Source organism: Eptesicus fuscus, chromosome 20 (genome assembly GCF_027574615.1).
Source record: "Eptesicus fuscus isolate TK198812 chromosome 20, DD_ASM_mEF_20220401, whole genome shotgun sequence".
NCBI classification, from domain to species: domain Eukaryota; kingdom Metazoa; phylum Chordata; class Mammalia; order Chiroptera; family Vespertilionidae; genus Eptesicus; species Eptesicus fuscus.
The window spans coordinates 32372375-32392787 of NC_072492.1; the positions used below are offsets into that span (position 1 = coordinate 32372375).

The 20413-nt window shown below is 56.3% G+C and overlaps 1 protein-coding gene across 1 annotated transcript in view; it reads left to right on the forward strand.

The window, feature by feature from the left end:
• The first annotated feature begins 4821 nt into the window (after positions 1-4821).
• The window catches only part of KCNH6 (potassium voltage-gated channel subfamily H member 6), a 30615-nt gene continuing 15023 nt past the window's right edge, over positions 4822-20413 (forward strand). The window contains exons 1-11 of the mRNA XM_054708990.1: positions 4822-4897; positions 5739-5969; positions 9572-9733; positions 9836-10041; positions 10379-10804; positions 12114-12513; positions 13530-13729; positions 14332-14584; positions 17574-17767; positions 19293-19377; positions 19940-20108. Coding sequence (XP_054564965.1) covers positions 4822-4897; positions 5739-5969; positions 9572-9733; positions 9836-10041; positions 10379-10804; positions 12114-12513; positions 13530-13729; positions 14332-14584; positions 17574-17767; positions 19293-19377; positions 19940-20108 — 2402 coding nt within the window. The remainder of the gene's footprint in view (positions 4898-5738; positions 5970-9571; positions 9734-9835; positions 10042-10378; positions 10805-12113; positions 12514-13529; positions 13730-14331; positions 14585-17573; positions 17768-19292; positions 19378-19939; positions 20109-20413) is intronic.

Here is a 20413-nt window from a genome sequence, read left to right on the forward strand (position 1 = left end):
GAACCTCCACCGGAGCTTTGGCTGCTGACTGGGACTTCATGGCCACTGCTGTTCCCGTCAGTCAGAGGATACAGGTCTGGTGAGGTTTAACCTGGGTCTACTGGTTTCAAGACCAGTGCTCCAACCACTGACATGGTTTTTTTCCCCCATTGATTTTCAACTAATTTCCAGAGGTCCATTTCCCTAATTGGTCAAGGTCATCTTGAGTTTTATTCCTGTCTCCCAGAGGATTAACAAAGCCACACATTTCTCATCCTTTGCAAATGTAATGAGCACATTTGTGATCCCACCATGCAGTTTGTCAGTAACCACTAGGCCAGATGGAGCTGCAGGACTGAGCCCCTGGCTTCGCTCCCAGGCAGGGGTGCACCTTGCTCGCCTATTGTCTCCCTAGTCTATTTGCTTTTCCATCTTTTCACACTACAGGGGTTTATTCCGGTCAATTGCCCAGGTTGGAGCTTTTCTGAATGCACGGAACAGAAGGAGCTTCTCTGCTGTCTGCATTCATGTCTCTGACTGCCCGTCATTCATTCATTCAGCCAACATTTACTTGTGCATATGCCCACCAGCCTGCTCGGCAGCCAGCAGGGGGCAATGGGCCACAGGATAAATCAGTAGCCATAATACAAGAAAGGAGCTGGTGCAGTAGGAAAGTGCTTTGGTGAACATGCAAAGAGGGCGAAGAGATGCCAGGGGACCAAGGAGAGATCTCTGTTCCCAAAAACAGTAATGCAAAAAGTAGCAGCCATTTGTTTTCAACACTTCAACTCACTTTTAATTCTGAGCCTTCATCCCACTCGATTGGTGGCACATTAGACTCAATCATTCTCACCACTTCCCTCCTCTACTCCACCCAGGGCACACAAGGCTCCCAGGGTCAGACTTGGCACCCAAGCACGTAGAGGCCTTGCCACTCTTTGCTGATCCACTGCTCACTAGTCCTCATGCATGATTGTCCAGACTCCTGCTCAGGGGAGACCCTGATTTCCAGGTTTAGGATCTTAAACACCATTTTCTGGGCAGAGGGCAGAGGAGTGGTCTCTGAGAAAAATGGATGTCATGTGCTTTGAGGAGGAGAGATGATAGCAGAGAGGAATATGGGCTGTGGAGGGAGGAGTAGGTGAATATTTGCATGAGAGAAGAATTAGGGCAAGATTCTTTTTTTTTTTAATGGAGATAACACTGCCACATTATATATATATATATATATATAAATATATATATATATATATATTAATTGATTTCTTAGAGGAAGGGAGAGGGAGAGAGAGAAAAAACATCAATGATGAGAGCGAATCATAGATCAGCTACCTCCTGCATGCCCCTTACCAGGGACTGAGCCCGCAACCCAGGCATGTGCCCTTGACCAGAATCAAACCTGGGACCTGTCAGTCCACAGACCAACGTTCTATCCATTGAGCCAAACTGGCTAGGGCAGGGCAAGATTCTTGGCTGCTCTTTTGCCTAATATATCTTAAAACTTGATTTTGGTATTTTTGACTCATCTTCCTAAATGTATTTGCCCTGAGCCAGTCTCTGTTCTAGTTCTGCTGGGGATGGAGGGTCTAAAGGGACTTGATCCAAATTTCCAAAGTCCCCCTGCCTCATCCAGCCAGCCATGGTGGGCTTGACCTGGTCCATGGGGCCTGTTGCTGCCACCTTAGAGTTGAGAGCTCCGGGCAACACCCAATTGCCACCTTTGCAAGTCTCAGATGCTGCCCACATGGGCCATCAGCTGGGCTTTGGGTCAAACCTCTTGTCCCCCACTCCCCCCGAAGGATTTTCTAAATAGGCAGATTCTCAATGGTCTAGCCTGCCCTGAGCCAGCTCGTACCCTAACCCAGCCCTAACCCCTAGTCCATCTATGATCTGGCTTGAACGAGCATAGCACTGCTGCTGCCTGACCCTATCTACACCTGCTGCCGCCTCAGCCAAGCCCATAGCCCATGCCCCAGCCCATGCCCCAGTTGCTTCCTTGTGCGCTGTCCAGCTGGATGCCAGTCCGGCATCGGAGCACAGGGTGGCATCTTGTCTTCTGACCCCTGCAGGGAGCCACTGCTGAGCACCGTAGGGTACGTAGCCCTATCTGTGCCCATCTCCTCTTCTGCAGAGTCAGACATTCCTGTACAAATCCTTGGTGCCCAGTTCATGAGCACTGTGCTCTGTATACTGGCCAGCACATCTTTCTGCTGATCCTCTGGCCTGCCCTGTGTTGGGCTGCATTATCTAGCCCCCCAAAGCTATTTGTCAGCCGTCTGAGATGCAAGTAGCCTCATAAAATGCCCACGGCCCTCCCTGCCCCCGTCCAAGCCCTCCCAAATGGAGCCAGTGGGTAGCTGGGCATCAAGCCACGCTTGATTAATGATTGACTTCTTGAATATTTAAACAAAGCTCATCTCCAGCCACTCGGTTTCAGAGATGGCCTTGTTGGACACACACACCTGCTGCCTGGTCTGTTGCCCCGGGGACTGAGCACAGGGCAAACAGCACCTTTCCAGACTCAATGGAGGAGGGGACAACAGGGAGGGAATGCTGTTGGAGGACTCTAGGGACAAGCCTGGGAAGAGAAAAAGAAGGCCTCTGCTCTTGCCCCTTGTAGCCCTTTCTTTCCAGCCTGGGGCTGCCTGCTATGGAGACAAACTGAGTTTGGACTGAGGCCCCAGGGGCTCCTGGGGAGGCTGAGAATCAGTTCCTATCAGAGATTAGGGAGCCTTTCGGGGAAGCAGCATCACAGAGAGGAGGCACCAGGACCACAGTTGAGCTGGTGGGAGGGTGGCCAAAAGATGAGACTGGCTTTCTCTAGATTAAGAAGTCAGGGGCTGCCTGGCCTGTATGGCTTAGTGGTTGAGCACTGACCTATGAACCAGAGGTCACGGTTCGATTCCCAGTCAGGGCACATGCCTGGGTTGCAGGCTCTAGTACAGGAGGCAGTCAATCAATGATTCCCTCTCATCATTGATGTTTCTATCTCTCTCTCCCTCTCCCTTCCTCTCTGAAATCAATAAAAATATATTCTTTAACAAAAGAAGTCAGGGGCTCAGGGGACAGAGGCACTGGTCTGAGTTTTCCATGGACCCTGCCTCTGCCCAGGTTTCAAGAGGTCTTCCTAAGTTTTGTCTGAACCCACACACTTCTTGCTCAACCACAGGCTTCACAGCACCTTCATCTGATGTCTCTGTCACTGTGACATTGCTGAGTTGTAATGTCCTTATTTGTCCCCATTACTAGCTTTCAGCTCTATAGGGGCAGGGCACCTATCAGGACTGTACCCCCGTGTAACATCTGTAGCCAGCACAGACCATGGCACATAGTGGGGACTTGGAAAATGTTTGAATGAGTGAGTGAATGAGTGTCCCACTGTCCTAGTCCCTCCTCAGAATTCAGCACCCCATGAAGTGAGCCCATAAAAAACAGCCCTACCTTTTCTCCACAGCCACCCTGCCCCTGCCCCCCCCCACCCCACACACACACACAGAGACAACTAGGACAACTCTGTCCTCTCCCCCCAAGGAGGCCACATTTGCAGCTCTCCCATCCCTCAGCCACAGGGGCCAATGAGTCTCCCATCAGACACTGCGGCTCTGAGTGGCAAAGGCACACCATCCCAGAACCCCAAGCCTCTCACCTGGATTCCAGCAAAAACCTCACTAAGCCTCCTTGTCCACCTTCCCTTCCCCACTTGTTGTTGGAGTTTATTCCACCGAAACATTTCCTTCATGTCTAACGACGTAAGAACTTGGTTGTCCATCAATTAAAGCTAGATGTTCAAAATGCCATCTGAGGGTCTTTATCAGGTCCCCTTTTCTCCAACCTCACCTCTCGCAGCCCCTTGGCACTGATTGTAATATCAGCCTTTGCCATTTGAATGCTTGCCCTCCAAGGCCTGCCTCAAACTGGTCATTGGACCCTCGTCAAAGCTCTAAGCCTGCCAAGATGCTCAGGGAACAGTGGTCCCTTTCTCTCCCTCCTTTCTAAGAAGACTCTTTCAACAAACCTCACCCCATCTTCTTCTAGTGTACTCCTTTTCAATCGGTACCCAGACACTTTTATCAGTGGTTACTTGCTAATAGGCGGTTTTAAATCTGCTCTCCTCGCAAGCAGCGCCTGGATGCTAAGCGCCTCTCAGGCCTCTGAAGAAAGCACCTAATTGCATATTTCTTGTAGCCTTCAGGTGTGCCCCTACCCCATTCCCCCAGGGCCAGGTCTTAGATGGGCTTGCCACTAGGAGTTCTGCATGGGCATTGGGGGTCAGTTGGAGGGCACAGCAACGGCAGGCAAGAGATCTCACCGCACCGTTGCCAGGATCTGGCCCAGACCATCTGTGGCCTCTAACAACCTGTTCTGCCCGCGCCTTTCCCTGCCGGAGAGACTCGCCCCAGCAAGGCAACTCCCTACTGCCCTTTGATGTCATGAGAGGTTCCCAGAGGGGCTGCTGCCACTGGCCACCGGAACAAGAGCATAAGGTCCTCAAAGAAGCCCTGCCCCGTTCCCGGAGCCGGACTCCCGCCCAGCTCCGCCCCCTAGGAGCCATGGCCCCGCCCTTGCCCCATGGAGTCCGGGAGAAGTTGCCCCCGCCGCTGCCTCGCGGCTTCTTTCAGCACCGCGGCGCGGACAGCTCCCGGGCGGGCGCGGAGGGGAGGAGGCGCGGCGAGCCTCCGGCCGGGGAGGGTCAGGGCGGGTAGCGTACCGTAGCTGCAGGGGGGCGGGCGGGGCACGGAGGCCCGCGGCCCTCCTCGGGGGCGGCGCCGCGGAGAGTGAGGACAGGCGAAGGCGCCGGGAGCCGAGGTTCTGGTGGCTCCGGGCAGAGGCCGCGGCCAGAAGATGCCGGTCCGCAGGGGCCACGTCGCGCCCCAAAATACTTACCTGGACACCATCATCCGCAAGTTCGAGGGCCAGAGTGAGTGCGTGCGTCGGGGTGGGGGGACGATCTGGAGTTCTGCTTCCGTGGCAGGAGCAGTGGGACCCCTTTGCTCACTTTGAGTGGAGCAGGGTGGGGGATACCGGATGCTGAATGCAAAATTATTTGCTTTAATGTCCCCCCCACACCATCTTCTCCAGCAGGCCCACTTACCTCAATGTCTGTCCTCTTCTCTTCTGGAGGAGTGTCAGCTCACAGCCCACCCCACCCCCTCCCCCTTTCACTGAGTTATTTTCTTGCCCCCCAAGCCCTGACTTCCCCTTCTATCAATGCTCAGCTTCCGCCTCTTTACACCCCACCCGCCCCTGCACACACACACACACACACACACACACACACACACTTCCTCCAGAGGTTTCCTTGACATTCTCCTTTTCACCGCCTGACCCTGCCCCCACCCCTGGTCTTTCTAGGAGCTCCCCCAGGTCTGACCCCCAGGTCACACCCCTGCTCCCTCTTCCTGACCCTCTCCACTGTCTCCAGGAAGCCTTAGGCCTCCCTCCCACTTCACTGACCCCATTATTGCCCTGGTCTTCCCACAATCCCCAGGACTGACTGTCCTTCCCCCACTTCTCAGGCCACTGTTCTGCTCCCTGCTTCTGACACCCTCCCCCCATTACTCTCAGGCGCCCCCATGACTCGGGCCTCCTTGGTGTTCTCACCATCCTCAGGCCTGACCTCTCCTTCCCTCATTCTGGTCACTGCTCTGCTCCCCCTTCTAGATCCCCCCTCACTGCTGCCAAGAGTCCCTATAATCTTTCCCTCCCTGCCACCCAATTCTGGTTGCCATGGGCTTCCCCCCTCCCGCCTCCCACCCCAGGTCGAAAGTTCCTGATCGCCAATGCTCAGATGGAGAACTGCGCCATCATTTACTGCAACGATGGCTTCTGTGAACTCTTTGGCTACTCCCGAGTGGAGGTGATGCAGAGACCGTGCACCTGTGACTTCCTCACCGGCCCCAACACCCCACGCAGCGCCATGACCCGCCTGGCGCAGGCCCTGCTGGGGGCTGAGGAGTGCAAGGTGGACATCCTCTACTACCGCAAGGATGGTGAGGTGCCCTCGGGCCACAGGTTCTTGGGTCCCTGTCTTGTTCTGCCAGAGTGGCCATGGGGCAGGCACTGACCCTGGGACTAAGGGCCTGGATAAATCTTGTTTCCTGTCTGGGCCTCAGTTTCCTCATCTGTGTGGGGAAGTGGTGGGCCTTGGATGTGATGCCTTTAGAGGTCTTTTTCAGAAACAGGACATCAGGCTGAGCCACTGACTGGTCCTAGTTCTGGGCAGAGCCTCCCGCTCCACCATCCCTTCCCCATGTCCCCAGTCTCCTGGCTGTCCACTCTGTCACTGTCAGCCCCAGCTGTCAGGCAACTGGGATGGAAATTAACTTTTCCTCATCTCTGTCTGCTCTGGGGATTAGGGGAGGAGTCAAGGCCTCCGTGGCCAAGTAAGGCATGGTGGCTGCTGGATGGGAAAGAGGGGTGGGTCTGGCTCACCCAGCCCTGGCTCCTTGGAAAGAGAAGGTCCGGAGATTGGCCTGACCTAGAGGCTCATTGAGTTTGGGATGTCACTGCCAAATTTACTGCAAGCAGACCAGAAGCATAGGGCAGGGCCTGATGATACAGACCTCTGCACCCTTTGAACCCTTCCCCAGGACCTCTGAGGCTCTATTGGATGAAGCATGGGGGCGGGTGAGGGGGGGTGAGGAGGGTGAGGGGGGGAAACTAGGATCATAAAAGTCCCTTTGAAATTACCTGGATGGGTGCCTCCCCCCCTCCGGTGCCTTCCCCCCCACCTGGTTCTACATCAAAATGACCTGGGGCTTGTTTTCCAAAACACACCTTCCCTAGAGGGAGGCTGACTCAGAGGTGTGAGGTGAGGCCTAAGCAGGTATATTTGGGGAAATCCCCCTGGTGGTTCGAATGTTCTGCTACATTTGGGAACCACTGGCTTAGATAAATCCTTTCACTTCATGGATGAAGAAACTGAGGCTTAAGAAAAAGAAGGGACTTGACAAGAATCCTGCTGCTGGGGTCCAACGTGGGGCTGGATTCCAGGTCTTCAGGTTCTTTCCTAGAGATATCTCTGTTCTGAGTAATCCCAAGAGGGGAGAAAGGACCCCAACTGCCTCTGTGCTCAGAGGCAGGACTTTGGGGAGAGTCATGAGGGCCATCTGAGTGCAGACACAGGTCAGGCACCTCTGGATGGGAACTGAGCAGGGCTGAAGCTTAAGTTCCAGGGGCCAGGTGTGTGTGTATGTGTGTGTAGCACGGGTGTAAGCGTGAACGTGAACACGTGTGTGAGTGCATGCATGTGTGTGTGTGTAGGGTGCTTCTTGGGCAGGTCCTGGCTGTCCCTGTGGCTGTCTCCTGCAGTTGCCACCCAAGTGAATGCAGAGGTAGAGATTAGGTGATTAGGAAGAATCTGGCTTAGTGTGGCGGCACTCACAGGGTTAATGAAGTCAGAACATTTTAAAAAGCTGTGATCTCACCTCCTCATATCATTGCAGGGAGGAGGTGACAGTCAGGGGAGTGCGAAGGGTCCTGGAAGAACAGGATGGGACAGTAGGAAATGAGGGGGAACAACAGGTCCTTCTTTGTCCCTCTCCTTGACCCCAGAGCTCTACCTTGGCCCCAGAGGGGTGAGGGCTGATTCTAGACGCCTGGAGAAGTCAGATCAGGATTCTTAGGGTCTCCTCAGCACTCTGCATTATGACTGGGCAGGGGCAGAGGTCAAGGCCAGGCTTTGGCCCTCTGAGGTTAGAACTTAGGTCTTCGGAACCCTCCACCTATATCAGAAGGGACCCTGGCATGCACTCATCCACATATTCATGTTCACCCTTATACCCATGAAAGCGGACCCCGGTGAAAATGGAAAATTACATACCTGATGCCCCCAAATGCCAGTCTACTTCCACCCCTACTGCAAGCCCTTTCCTGTCCTGTAGTCCAAGCCTTTGACCACCTGGACGTGCCTGAAATTGGCCTGAAAAGGGAGCCCAGAAAAGGGAGTTTCTCAGCCTGCATTAGCCTAAAGGAAGGATGTGGTTCTTGGATGATTTGTTTACCTTATGGTCCACCCAGACCACATGACCCTTTTTAAATATCAGATTAACATACATCTTACAATCCTGCGGAAGGGCATCCTAATGCTGACTTCCTCTCAGTGCCCATGACTCACATGTCCTGGGCTGACAAGAGTGCCAGGCCCTGGCCGGGGAAGCAGGCCCACAGCACTGAGGCCCCAGGAGTGGGTCACAGAGGCAGGTGGGTGGCCTCTGCTTGGTGTGGATGTCTCCCCTGGGGCCCAGTGCAGCAGCTGGCAGATGACTGCCTGGTGCCTGGGAGTCTGGGAATCTGATCCAGGAGATTCCTGCTTCCAGGGAGGAACGTGGGAGGGAGGATGGAGACAGCTCAGCTGTACCCGGTGCTGATGGCTGTGAGGAGATACCAAGGGAAGTGAGCGCTGAATGGGGAGCCAGGAGGAGAGTGATTCTAGCAATATTCCTGCCAGCCAACCTCCCACCCTCTCACATTTACATATACATTCATTCGCTCAATGAACAAACAACACCTGGGACAGGTGCTGGCCGCTGGCAAATGAGACAGACCCAAACCTGGCAGCTCTGCCTTCTGACTTGCATGTTTGTTTACCTGAGGCCCCTGCCCTTTAGAATCCTGCCCTTTGGGCCTGACACCCCCAATGGTTTGAGTTGCAGGACATAGGACCACCAGGTACTATGGAGAGCAGGCTCACGGGGTGTCCACCCACTCACCCAGCCCAAAGGCAATTTTAGCTTGTTCTGTTCCATCCACCTACAGAGGCAGGGGAGCAAGACCCTATAGCAAAATAAGGAACAGTGAGGCAAACGGCTGGGGCTGGGCTGCCCAAAAGGGTAGAGAGAGTGGCAGGAGGGGCCTGTCCTGTCCCCGGACTTCCATCTCTCTCCTTCTCCAGACCCCAGGCCATTCACTGCCCTGCCCGCACCCCAGTCCAAGCGCCTCTGCCTTGAAGCTCTGCTCCCCTTCCAGGCCTGGAGCAGCAGCCTGGCCTTCACTCAAGCATCCCCATCCCAGACAAGCCCCTCCCCTCTCCAAGCTGTTGTGTACTGAGAGTTCAGGGATCCCTGCTCCATGTCTCCTCCCAGCCCCAGCAGGTCAGTTTCTCAGAACCCAGGCTCTCATCTGCAGAATTGGGGTCTCTGCCTCCCCACAAAGACCCACTGGGCTCCACCATGGAGACTGTGTGCCAACTAGCTAGTCAATGATAAGATCCTTCCAGTGTCAGCTTTGTGAGCTGGGAACATGGGAGCTGAACCCAGGGCCAGCCAGAGCTTCATGGGGTAGAATGCCCGACCCACCTCCCCACTTAATCTACCCCCATCTGCTCCGCTTTAATTACAGCAGAAGCAAACCTCAAGGTTAAGCCCTGAGCAGAGGCCTGAGCACAGACTTGGACCTGATGCTACATTATCTCATAATCAGCAGCTTAGCTGCTCTCCCCACCTCGGCCCTGTAGCATCACCAACCCGAGTCTAGGCCTCCTCACCCTGTGGCTGCCCTTAATTTTACTTTCACCCAGTCCCCTTCCCAGCTTCCCCTGGCCAGGTTCCTGCAGGAGAGGACTCCTTCAGTGACACCCCCACGGTGTGTGCAGCCTCCAGTTTCCGCTGCCTGGTGGACGTGGTGCCCGTGAAGAATGAGGACGGGGCCGTCATCATGTTCATCCTCAACTTCGAGGATCTGGCCCAGCTCCTGGCCAAGAGCGGGAGCCGCAGCCTGTCCCAGCGCCTGTTGTCCCAGAGCTTCCTGGGCTCCGGTGAGGAGGGGTGCAGGTGGTGGAGGGAGGGGTGAGTGGGGGCACCAAGTAGAGCAGCTGGTCCCCTGACCCTGGCTGCTCTGACCCTGGCCCTGCTTTCAGAGGGCTCTCACGGCAGGCCCGGTACACAGGGGCCTGGCACGGGCAGGGTCAAGTACAGGACCATCAGCCAGATTCCGCAGTTCACACTCAACTTTGTGGAGTTCAACCTGGAGAAGCACCGCTCAGGCTCCACCACGGAAATTGAGATCATCGCGCCCCACAAGGTGGTGGAACGGACCCAGAATGTCACGGAGAAGGTCACCCAGGTTTGGCCTGCAGGGCAAGGCAGACTGGGCTGTGCTGGGCCTTGAGGGTGGGAGGGGCAGAGTGGAGAGGACTCAGCTGCATGTAATAATCAACCCCCACCTAGGATTTATGAGACGTAGTCAAGGTTGCCTGGTACTCAGGACCTATCCAGGCCCCAGACTAGCGACACACCTCAAATTTGGCTCTTTCCATGGAAGGAGCTGGCCCCAGGGAAGACCCTCACTGGTCCAGGCTCCACGGGGCCTTCTCAGGCGTCACCCCTACATTTTCACCGTCCCCAGACCCATCTCACCAGCAGCAGCCGCCCCACTGACCACCCCGTGGCCCCCACCCCAGGTCCTGTCCCTGGGTGCAGACGTGCTGCCAGAGTATAAGTTGCAGGCGCCACGCATCCACCGCGGGACCCTCCTGCACTACAGCCCCTTCAAGGCCGTGTGGGACTGGCTCATCCTGCTGCTGGTCATCTACACAGCCGTCTTCACACCCTACTCAGCCGCCTTCCTGCTCAGCGACCAGGACGAGTCTCAGCGCGGGGACTGCAGCTACACCTGCAGTCCACTCACCGTGGTGGACCTCATCGTGGACATCATGTTTGTCGTGGACATTGTCATCAACTTCCGCACCACCTACGTCAACACCAACGATGAGGTGGTCAGCCACCCCCGCCGCATCGCCGTCCACTACTTCAAGGGCTGGTTCCTCATTGACATGGTGGCAGCCATCCCCTTCGACCTGCTCATCTTCCGCACCGGCTCTGATGAGGTGAGGGAACCTGCAGCCCTGGGGCCTCCCTGGCCTCACAGCCCTGGGTGCAGAGAGCACCTGGCACTGGGCACCTTTGCCAAAGCAAGTGCAGGTGGGAAGGGGGCAGACATGTCCTGTCATCTCCCAGCCCTGGAAAAGGACCACCAAGGCTGCGCCCCAGGCCTGGGTGGCCTCCCTGTGCCCCACAATTCAGCCCCTTCTGGGATGGGCATTTTTTAGTCCCGGGTTCTCATGCTGACTTCTAAACCGCACTCACCTTGGAGTTATAAAGGGAATATGCAAGCTGCTCCTTAATGCAGCCTGACCCCTTCTCACCCCTGAACCCCTCCACTGTGCCAGCTCTACTTCCCGTAGCTGATGTGAGGGCATTTTCATGCTTTTCTTAGAGCTTCTAGTCCCACTCTGTCCTTTGCCCCACCTCTTTGGGATCAGCTTTCCACTCCAATGAGCTCTGCCTCTTGTGTTCCAGTCACCCCCCCCCCCCCCGCCCCCAATCACCCCAGCCTGTGCAGCAGGGGCTGTCCCTCATGACTCCCTGCTCCCATGCCCACCCATTCCCAGAAAATCTTTCCCAAAATCCTCTCCCCTCCTCTCTACCCACAGCCCCTGCCTAGACACTGAGTGGCTTTCTCACCCATGTCTGCCCCAGCCCCACACCTGCCAGCCATACACCTTCCACCAAGAAGCCAGAGAGAGTTTCAGATCACTCAGATGACCCTGTTACTTACCTGGCCCTGTCCTCAGAGCCGTAAGTGGCTACCCAGGGGCTTGGGATAAAAGCCAATCTCCTTCTGGAACCTCGGGCCCACAGGAACAGCCCTTGCCCATCTTCCAGGCTCATTTCTCAATCCTCTGCCATCTTCCTCAGAAGCTCCCGGCTGCAGCACCACACTTGGTTTCCCACGTGGGCGGTGCCATTTCACACTTCTAGGCCTTTGCTCTTGCTGCTCCCTGAGCCTGGAATGCCCTCTCCCTCCTGTCTGCCTGGTGGCCCAGCCTCATCCCTCAAGACTCAGCTCATGTGTCACCTTATCTGTGTAGCCTCCCTGCTCTGCTCCTGCAGCCTTGACCTCTCCTTCCTCTGTGCTCTCCCTAGATTTCTGTCCTAGTAACTGCAACACTGCCTTTGAGCTCCTTAAGGTCCCACTCTGTGCCCCACTGCCAAGAGCCTGGCCCCCGAGCAGGTTTTTCATGAGTGTTTGTTGAATGACTACATGACCACATGCACGAGTAAGCAAATGCGGTCCTGAGCGCAGACTTTCAAGGGCTGACCGCTAGCCCCATGGCCCCCTCCCTGCCCCTCCAGACCACAACCCTGATTGGGCTGCTGAAGACTGCTCGGCTGCTGCGGCTGGTGCGCGTGGCCAGGAAGCTGGACCGCTACTCTGAGTACGGGGCAGCCGTGCTCTTCCTGCTCATGTGCATCTTTGCGCTCATCGCGCACTGGCTGGCCTGCATCTGGTATGCCATCGGCAACGTGGAGCGGCCCTACCTGGAGCCCAAGATCGGCTGGCTGGACAGCCTGGGCGTGCAGCTCGGCAAGCGCTACAATGGCAGCGACCCTGCCTCAGGCCCCTCGGTGCAGGACAAGTATGTCACTGCCCTCTACTTCACCTTCAGCAGCCTCACCAGCGTGGGCTTCGGCAACGTCTCCCCCAACACCAACTCCGAGAAGGTCTTCTCCATCTGCGTCATGCTCATCGGCTGTGAGTGCCACCTCCTGCCCCGGGCCCTTCCCATAGAGGGCGGTTTTTAGTTTTGTGGTGAGACGTAACAGCACAGAGTAATAATGTGTGTGATAAGCGGGTCCTAAGCAGACAGCACAATGAAATGGTGCATGTATGCACCAAGTATACACAGCATTTAACACCCTGCAGCCCTTGCCATGTGCCAGGACCCAGGAGCAGCTACCTCATTTACAGGGCCCAGTGCAAAATGAAAAGGGAGAGCCTTTCCTTAAAAAAAATTAAGATTTCAAGACGACAGCAGGAAATTAAACCAAATGTGGGGGGGGGGGGGCTTCTTAGCACAGGTCACAGGCCTATGAAGCCAGACCTGCCAGGCACTTTTCTCTAAGTGCTTATCAAAGGCCCACATTCCATTTCAATCACTCCCCACATAAGGGCCAGATGATGAACCCAATTTACAGACCAAGAAACCAAAGGTCCTCACACCTGCCAGGGGATGCACAGAGACCCAGTTCCAGTCCTGGGGCCCCTTCCCGGGGCTGTGTGTGCTCAGGCTCTGCACTGTGCTGCCGGCTTCCCAAGACACCTGGTCCAGGAATATGAGAGGCACTGTGGGATTTTACACGTAGATGAAGTTGTCATGTTCAGAGTATTTAGAGATGTGAAAGCCCAGAAAAACAAAAACAGCAAGAAAAAAAAAAAAAGGATGAAAACAAGACCAAGAGTTTTCCCTTTATTATATTTTGACAGCTGAATGAGAAAACAAATTTGAACTAAAAAAAATTCCATTGCCCTAGTTGTTTCTCTCAGGAGTTTGGCCTCTGGGCCCAGGAAGATGCCAAGAGGCAGAGGGCAGAGGGAGGAGGGCAGGGAGCCCAGGGACCTCTGTCCCCCAGCTGCCCTGGTGCTGTTCTGGGCACTTCTCACTCAGTCCTGGACAGAGGAAGAGGGAGGCTTGAAGCAGGCCCTGGGGTGGGGTGGCCTGGTGGGGATGCAGAGGAGCTCACTCCCCGAACCCCGGCTCCCTGCCCCAGCCCTCATGTATGCCAGCATCTTTGGCAACGTGTCCGCCATCATCCAACGCCTGTACTCGGGCACTGCCCGCTACCACACGCAGATGCTGCGAGTCAAGGAGTTCATTCGCTTCCACCAGATCCCCAACCCGCTGCGGCAGCGCCTGGAAGAGTACTTCCAGCACGCCTGGTCCTATACCAATGGCATCGACATGAACGCGGTGAGCCCGGCCGCCCTGCCCGGGTGGGGTGGGCGACCCAACTCAAGTCCCACTCTTTTTTTTTTTTTTAATATTTTTGTTTATTTCAGAGAATAAGGAAGAGGGAGAAAGAGAGAAACATCAATGATGAGAGATATCCATTGATCAGCTGCCTCCTGCACACCCCCAACTGGGGACTGAGCCTGCAATCCAGGCATGTGCCATTGACCAGAATCGAACCTGGGACCCTTCAGTCCTCAGGTCGACTCTTTATCCACTGAGCCAAACTGACTAAGGGCTATTTTTTAAAAAAATGTACTTTTATTGATTTCAGAAAGGAAGGGAGAGGAAAAACGAGATAGAAACATCAATGATGAGAGAGAATCATTGATAGGCTGCCTCCTGCATGCCTCCTACTGGGGATGGAGCCCACAACCCGAGCATGTGCGCTTGACGGGAATGGAACCCGGACCCTTCAGGCTCACTCTCTATCCACTGAGCCAAACCAGCTAGGACAAGTCCCACTCTTGCTAATGGGGAAGACAAGGTCCCAGGCTCAGGGCGCCCCCCAAAGCCTTCCCTGCCCGCTCCCTCAGCCCCACCCCTCCCACCTCGCCTCGCAGGTGCTGAAGGGCTTCCCCGAGTGCCTGCAGGCCGACATCTGCCTGCACCTACACCGGGCGCTGCTGCAGCACTGCCCCGCCTTCCGCGGCGCCAGCAAGGGATGCCTGCGCGCGCTCGCCGTCAAGTTCAAGACGACGCACGCGCCGCCTGGGGACACGCTGGTGCACTTCGGGGACGTGCTCTCCACGCTCTACTTCATCTCCCGCGGCTCCATCGAGATCCTGCGCCAGGACGTGGTCGTGGCCATCCTAGGTGGGTCAGGCGGGGAGGGTGGGGTGGGGGGACTGGAGGTGTCCTGCCTGGACCACTCCATTACTGGTGATGGTGGTGGCACCTTGTATGACCTGCATGTGCTGAGCGTGTGCCAGAGAGCTTTATCCCCGGCTCACTGAATCCTTCAAACAAACCTCTGCCATAGGTCCACTTTCCTCATAGGGAAGTTGAGGCTCAGAGAGATCATGCTGGTACGTGGCCAAGCAGGGATTCCAGGGCAGTATGTCTGACTCAGAAGTCCAGGCGGGCAGGCTCCTACCGTCTTTCACTTTGGGGGAGCACAGGGTGAGAGGGTGAGGGTTTGTCATGGGTGGAGGGGGTCTTCGGTGTCAGTCAGCACAACTACAGGGAAGGCTGGACTTTGGAGGAAGGATATGAGCACTGGGTAGGGGACAGATGTGGGGCACATGCAGCCTCTGCCCGTTACCAGCTGTGCCAGTGTGACCTTGGGCAGGTCACTTCACGTTTCCGAGCCTCACAGGGTTCTCTTTCTCATCTTCCTCGCCTCCCCTCCCCCAACTTCAGCCACCCCAAGTCCCTGCCCAGGACGTCAGCCTGGCCCTCCCTTGGTCTCCAGGGCCCGGCCCTCCTCCAACCCCCTCCCCCCCCGGTCAGGCCCCCTGTGCCCACTCCTTCCCCCTCTGATCTGCCCTCAGCTGGTGTCCACCAAGCGTGGGGCTCTGGTCTCTTCTCAGCCTACACTCTCACCTGGGCCAGCTCCTTGCTCCCAGGGTCTCAGCCTCCATCTGTGCCACAAGCACTCCCAGAACTCTGTCCTAGCCCCAATCTCTCCTTAGACAGGAATATTCCATTCCCTCCTGGGCACAGCCACCCTCCTATTCCGGAGGCAGACCGAACAACGTATCTCAACCTGAAATCTCCATCTGCCCTCAGAAGCAGCTCCTTCGGCATCCCCATCACTGCGAACCACCCATTGCCTGAGCCAGAGACCTTCCTGCCCCATATCATCCAGGTCGCCACAGAGCCCCTTCTGTCTCCCTCTCCGTCCCACACGGGTCTCCTTGTCCCTGCCTGGGTCTAGCCCTCATAGTGTCCTTCCTGGACAGGTGTCAGGAGCTCCTTCCCCATGTTCCTGCATCTGGTCTACTCCCATAGGCCATCTTCCACCTTCTGCCAGTGACCTGAAATTCTGTGCATACTCCTCTTCTGTTCAAAATCTTCCATGGGTCCCCATGGCTCACAGGACAAGAGTGAATACCTGTGGGCACAGTCTTCCCCAGTCTAGCTACCCTACGTCCTGCCACCCTCCCCCTGGTACTTCCGGTTCCAGCCATACAAACTACGTATCACTCTCTAAACCTGCCTGTCTGTCACACATCCCTGCCTTTGCAAGTGCTGCAACTCTTCTTGGAGCACCTACCTTGCACCCCTGCCTGGCAGACTCTGGTCACTCTTCCAGGCTGAGCTTGAGCACGGGCTCCTCTCTGAGACCTCCCCTCACTGCCAGCCTATTTTAGAAGCACCATTCGTGTGGGAGGGATAATAATTATTTTTAATAATTAAGAAGCCAGTCCAATTTAAGTTTCAGCCAGAGACATGAAATCCCATTTTGTCCTGAGTGGAAATGGACTTGAGATCATAATCCTTCATCTACTAGAAAACCATCGCTTTATAATGTTGCCCAGATTTCAAGATCCTGGGTTTCATATGTATTCCTTCCATCGTTAGGCCTCAGTCCCCTCTTTTGTGGATGACCTTTGATCTTGTTCTCTTGGGGGACATGTCCTGGCCTCCATCCATCATTGTCTGTGACCCTGGTTACAGCATGACCAGACTGGGGCAAGGGGGCTGGACTTTCCTGCCGGGAGCTCAGACATCAAAGCAATCAGCACCCCGCCCTGGGCTCTCGGCCCCCCAGCCCTGGCTGTAGCCCTGACCACACTGTTTTTCTGCCAGATTGCTTTTCTCCTTGGAGCCCAGTCCTCGTCAATTCTCACCACCCAGAACCCACTTCAGTTTCTCTGTAAGCCCCCCTCCTCCCTGCTCCCCAACCACTCCTAGTAGAATGAGCCCCTCCCTCTTCTATGGCCCCATCGCTCTTGGTTCTTCCCTGTTCTAAGGTCAAAGATCATTCTGTAAACTAGTTGCTTGCGTATGGGCCTATCTCACAGGGATGTTAGGGTGGGACAGCATCTTATTCATGTTTACATCCTGTGGCCAGCATATACCTGACCCCAGGAGGGCCCACTACCCTCATCACATGCCCCAATGTCAGCGCACGTCCACCCTGTGACATCTGTCAATACCAATGCCTTGAAATCACATGTCTGGTGCCTCTTACTATTCAAGGTACTTTCTCAAGCATCACATCTGCTCCTCTGGACAGCCCAGTGGGGTAGACAAGGGAGATTTGGTTATAGCCATTTTAGAGATGTGGACACTGGGGTCCAAAGAGGGGAAGTGACTTCCCAGGCTTCCTCTGCCAGTGTCATGCTGGTTACCTGGCCCCACAATGGGGAGTGGGAACACAGAGACAGAAGCACCGGGCCCTGCGCTGGGGGGCCAGGTGCTCCTGGCCTTGGATTCCCTGCGCTCCAACATCACTGCAGCCGGCTGCGGAGAGGGGAGGAGGTTGAGCAGGGAGCCTTAGTGTCCTTTACTGCCCGCTGACCCCACGGCGGGGGTAGGGGCAGTCCCAAAGCATGTGGAACTAGGAGGGGGGATTCTGATAGAGGGTGGCCCGGAGGGTCCAGAGACAGCTGAAGCACCCACATTCTGGGAGGGGGGGGGGTCTCTGCAGAGCTCAAAGGACAAGGTAAGGGCACCCTCCTCATCCCCGGCCAGGACATCCAGCCTTGTCCCCAGAGCTTGATCCTGAGCACCAGACCCCCCCTGGCAGAATCCCTGGGGTGAGAGAGAGGTCATGGACAAGGGGCCCTCAGGAAAGATCCTTCGCAGAGAGCTTGGAGCCAGATCCTAGAGAAACCCCCGCCCCTCTGGCCGGCAGGAAAGAATGACATCTTTGGGGAGCCTGTTAACCTCCACGCCCAGCCGGGCAAATCCAGTGCTGATGTGCGGGCCCTGACCTACTGCGACCTGCACAAGATCCAGCGGGCAGACCTGCTGGAGGTGCTGGACATGTACCCTGCCTTCGCGGACAGCTTCTGGAGTAAGCTGGAAGTCACCTTCAACCTTCGGGACGTGAGTCTGGGCTGGGTGGGCCAGGGTGAGGGGTGGCCCTTGGCCAGCTGGTAACAGATAATGCCCAGGCAGCCTGTGAGAGCTTGGCCTGCTCGGCCTGGGGGACCCATCTGAACACCTTCTTTTCTTTCAACCCACACTGTGTTCTTTACCACAGTTTCTTCTGTGTCCACTATGGCCTGCATAATGCTAAATATGATGATAGCTCCCAATGATTGAGCACCTACTGTGTGCGAAGCATTGGGCTTCTTTTACATTATCTCATTTAATCCTTTTTCTTGCAAGTGCTGTTATTATCCCCATTTCCCAGATGAGGAAACTGAGGGCCAGAGAGGACACATTGACCAAAGCCATTCAGCCCCTCAGTAAGCCATACACACAGTCAATGGCAGAGCCAAACGGTGGAGTCAGGTTTGTGCCACTCCCGAGCCCAGGCTTTGCCCAGCCATTGTACCAGGCTGAAAGGGAGGGTGTGTGTGTGCTGTCCAGGGGCTCCTCGTGCCAGGTCCTGGGGTGTAAAGAGTGAGAGAGCTGTTGCTCCTCTCAAGCTTATCACTCAGTGGAGGAGATTAAACAAGCCAGGAAAATAAAGAGCTGCGAGGTTCAATAACCAAGGAAGTCACGAGGGTGCGCAGGGAGACCAAATTTCTGTGGAGCTCAGGGTTGCCAAGGAGTGGGATGGCCAGACAAGGCTGCATGGAGGCAGGGGTCTGGAATCAGCTAGTGGGAAGGAGGTGGCAGGCATGCTTGATAGGGGCAACAGTGGCTGAGGCCCCAGCTCTGAGCCCCTTTCCCCCCAACATAACACCCCAGCCGCAGGAGGCGGGGCTCTGCTGGCCCAGGATGGAGGGTGTAGTGCTGAGACAGGTTTTCTTACTAGGACAGCCTGCCCCACCCAGTGCCCTCTGCTGTTCCCCCTCTCCCCAGCCTCTCCCCTTCCCATCTGATCTGTCCAGGAGATACCTTGTAAGGGCCCTGCCTTGGGGGCCCCAGCCACTAGGAGCCATTAGCTGGCCCAAGTGCTCAGTGGCTGGATACCAGGGCAAGAGTGATGTGGTCTCCATGCGCATCTGCAGCCCCCTAGGGTGGCCCTAAGTGGAGGTACCAGAAGGGTGGGCTGCCGAGGGTGTTGCTGAGGGCACCTGCTGGTCTGGGGGTTCCAGGCCCAGTCTCCTCCAAGGAGACTCCCATTGGCCATGCTGAGGGCCGGAGCATGGAAAGGGAGGACTGGAAGAACAGCTCCCCTGCCCTCTCCCCACATCCCCGCAAACCATCAGGATGCTCCAAGTAGCCTTTCCCAAGACTCTGGGGGTTTGCATGCCTCCAAGCCCCTGTTCACCCCCTGCCCACCCAGGCAGGAGGGAGCCTGCCGAAAGCTGCCGGGAGCATTATGGGAGAGCCCAGCCACCTGTCACCCCTTTCTCACAGGGGCCACAGGGGACACTGGGGGGAGGGGGCAAGGGAGAACCAAGAGGCCCTGCCCCAGCTTTGGTCCCTGTTACTTGATGCTCTTGTTCCCCACAAGGCAGACGGGGGTCTCCAGTCATCACCCCAACAGGCTCCAGGCAATCAGGACCACCAAGGCTTCTTCCTCCGTGACAACCAGTCAGGTGAGCACAGCCAGTCTCCACCAGTGTCTGCCTCCCCCAGCCCAAAGCCCCGGCCAGCGCTGCGCCTTCGCAGTCCTTTCACCCTGCTTCCTCTAGGAGAGGCCTCCCCAACCCCTGGATGAGTGGAGAGGGGCTCCCTCCCTAGGCTCGGCGCTGGAGGCCCTTTCCTCCGTCCTCCCCATGTCCTCAGAGCCTGGGTGAGGGCTAGCTGGGTGCCTAGTGCTGTCACAAGAAGGGGAATACGGGCCAAGCCTCTGGGGTTCCACAGCAAGGCTACAGGGAAACCACTAGGCTTTAGCTTCCTAGAGAGTGAGGCCAGGGCTGGATGCCCCACCCAGCCAGCCCCCAAAGCTGGGGCCCCAGGCCCCCTCCCAGGGCTACAGCCTTATGGGTCATGGATACCAGACTTCTATGGAGACAGGACTTCATACTCCTGGGCATGCAGGTGAGAAGAGCCACTCCTCCCGCCCTGTGTTCCCATTGCAGGTGGGGGGGGCGGGGCATAGGCTCAGGTGTGTAGAACCAGCTAAACCAAGTTCAGGCTTTCCTTTGGCTCCTGCAGGTGCAGCCCCTTCCCTGAGCCTCTCAGATGCATCTGGCCTCTGGCCTGAGCTGCTACAGCAAGTGCCCCAAAGGCCAAGCCACAGCCCTTCAGACCCTCAGGGAGACCCAGACTGCTGGTCTCGGGAGCTGGGCCCCAGGCTAGAGCAGCTCCAGGCCCAGATGAACAGGTGAGTGCCTTGCAGGCCAGGTTCTGGTGGCTGCGGGGAGTAAGCCCGGCAGCAGGTGAGGCACGGGTGCCCCCTCCTGGTGGTTCAGGATAAGTTTAACAGCAGGCCAGTACACACAATTCCTTAGATGGCTTGTCGCAGCAAACCCCCGGAACATGTCCAGGAAGCTTTCCTGAGGGAGGGGCATAACTTCGTGCAGAAACAAACTTCACGGGCCCTTGGGAAAGGGGTGTGGCCTGTGGATAACCAAGCTGTGGTGGCAGAATCAGGGCTTAGGGGCAGTACAATCCTGGGTTCCAATGCTG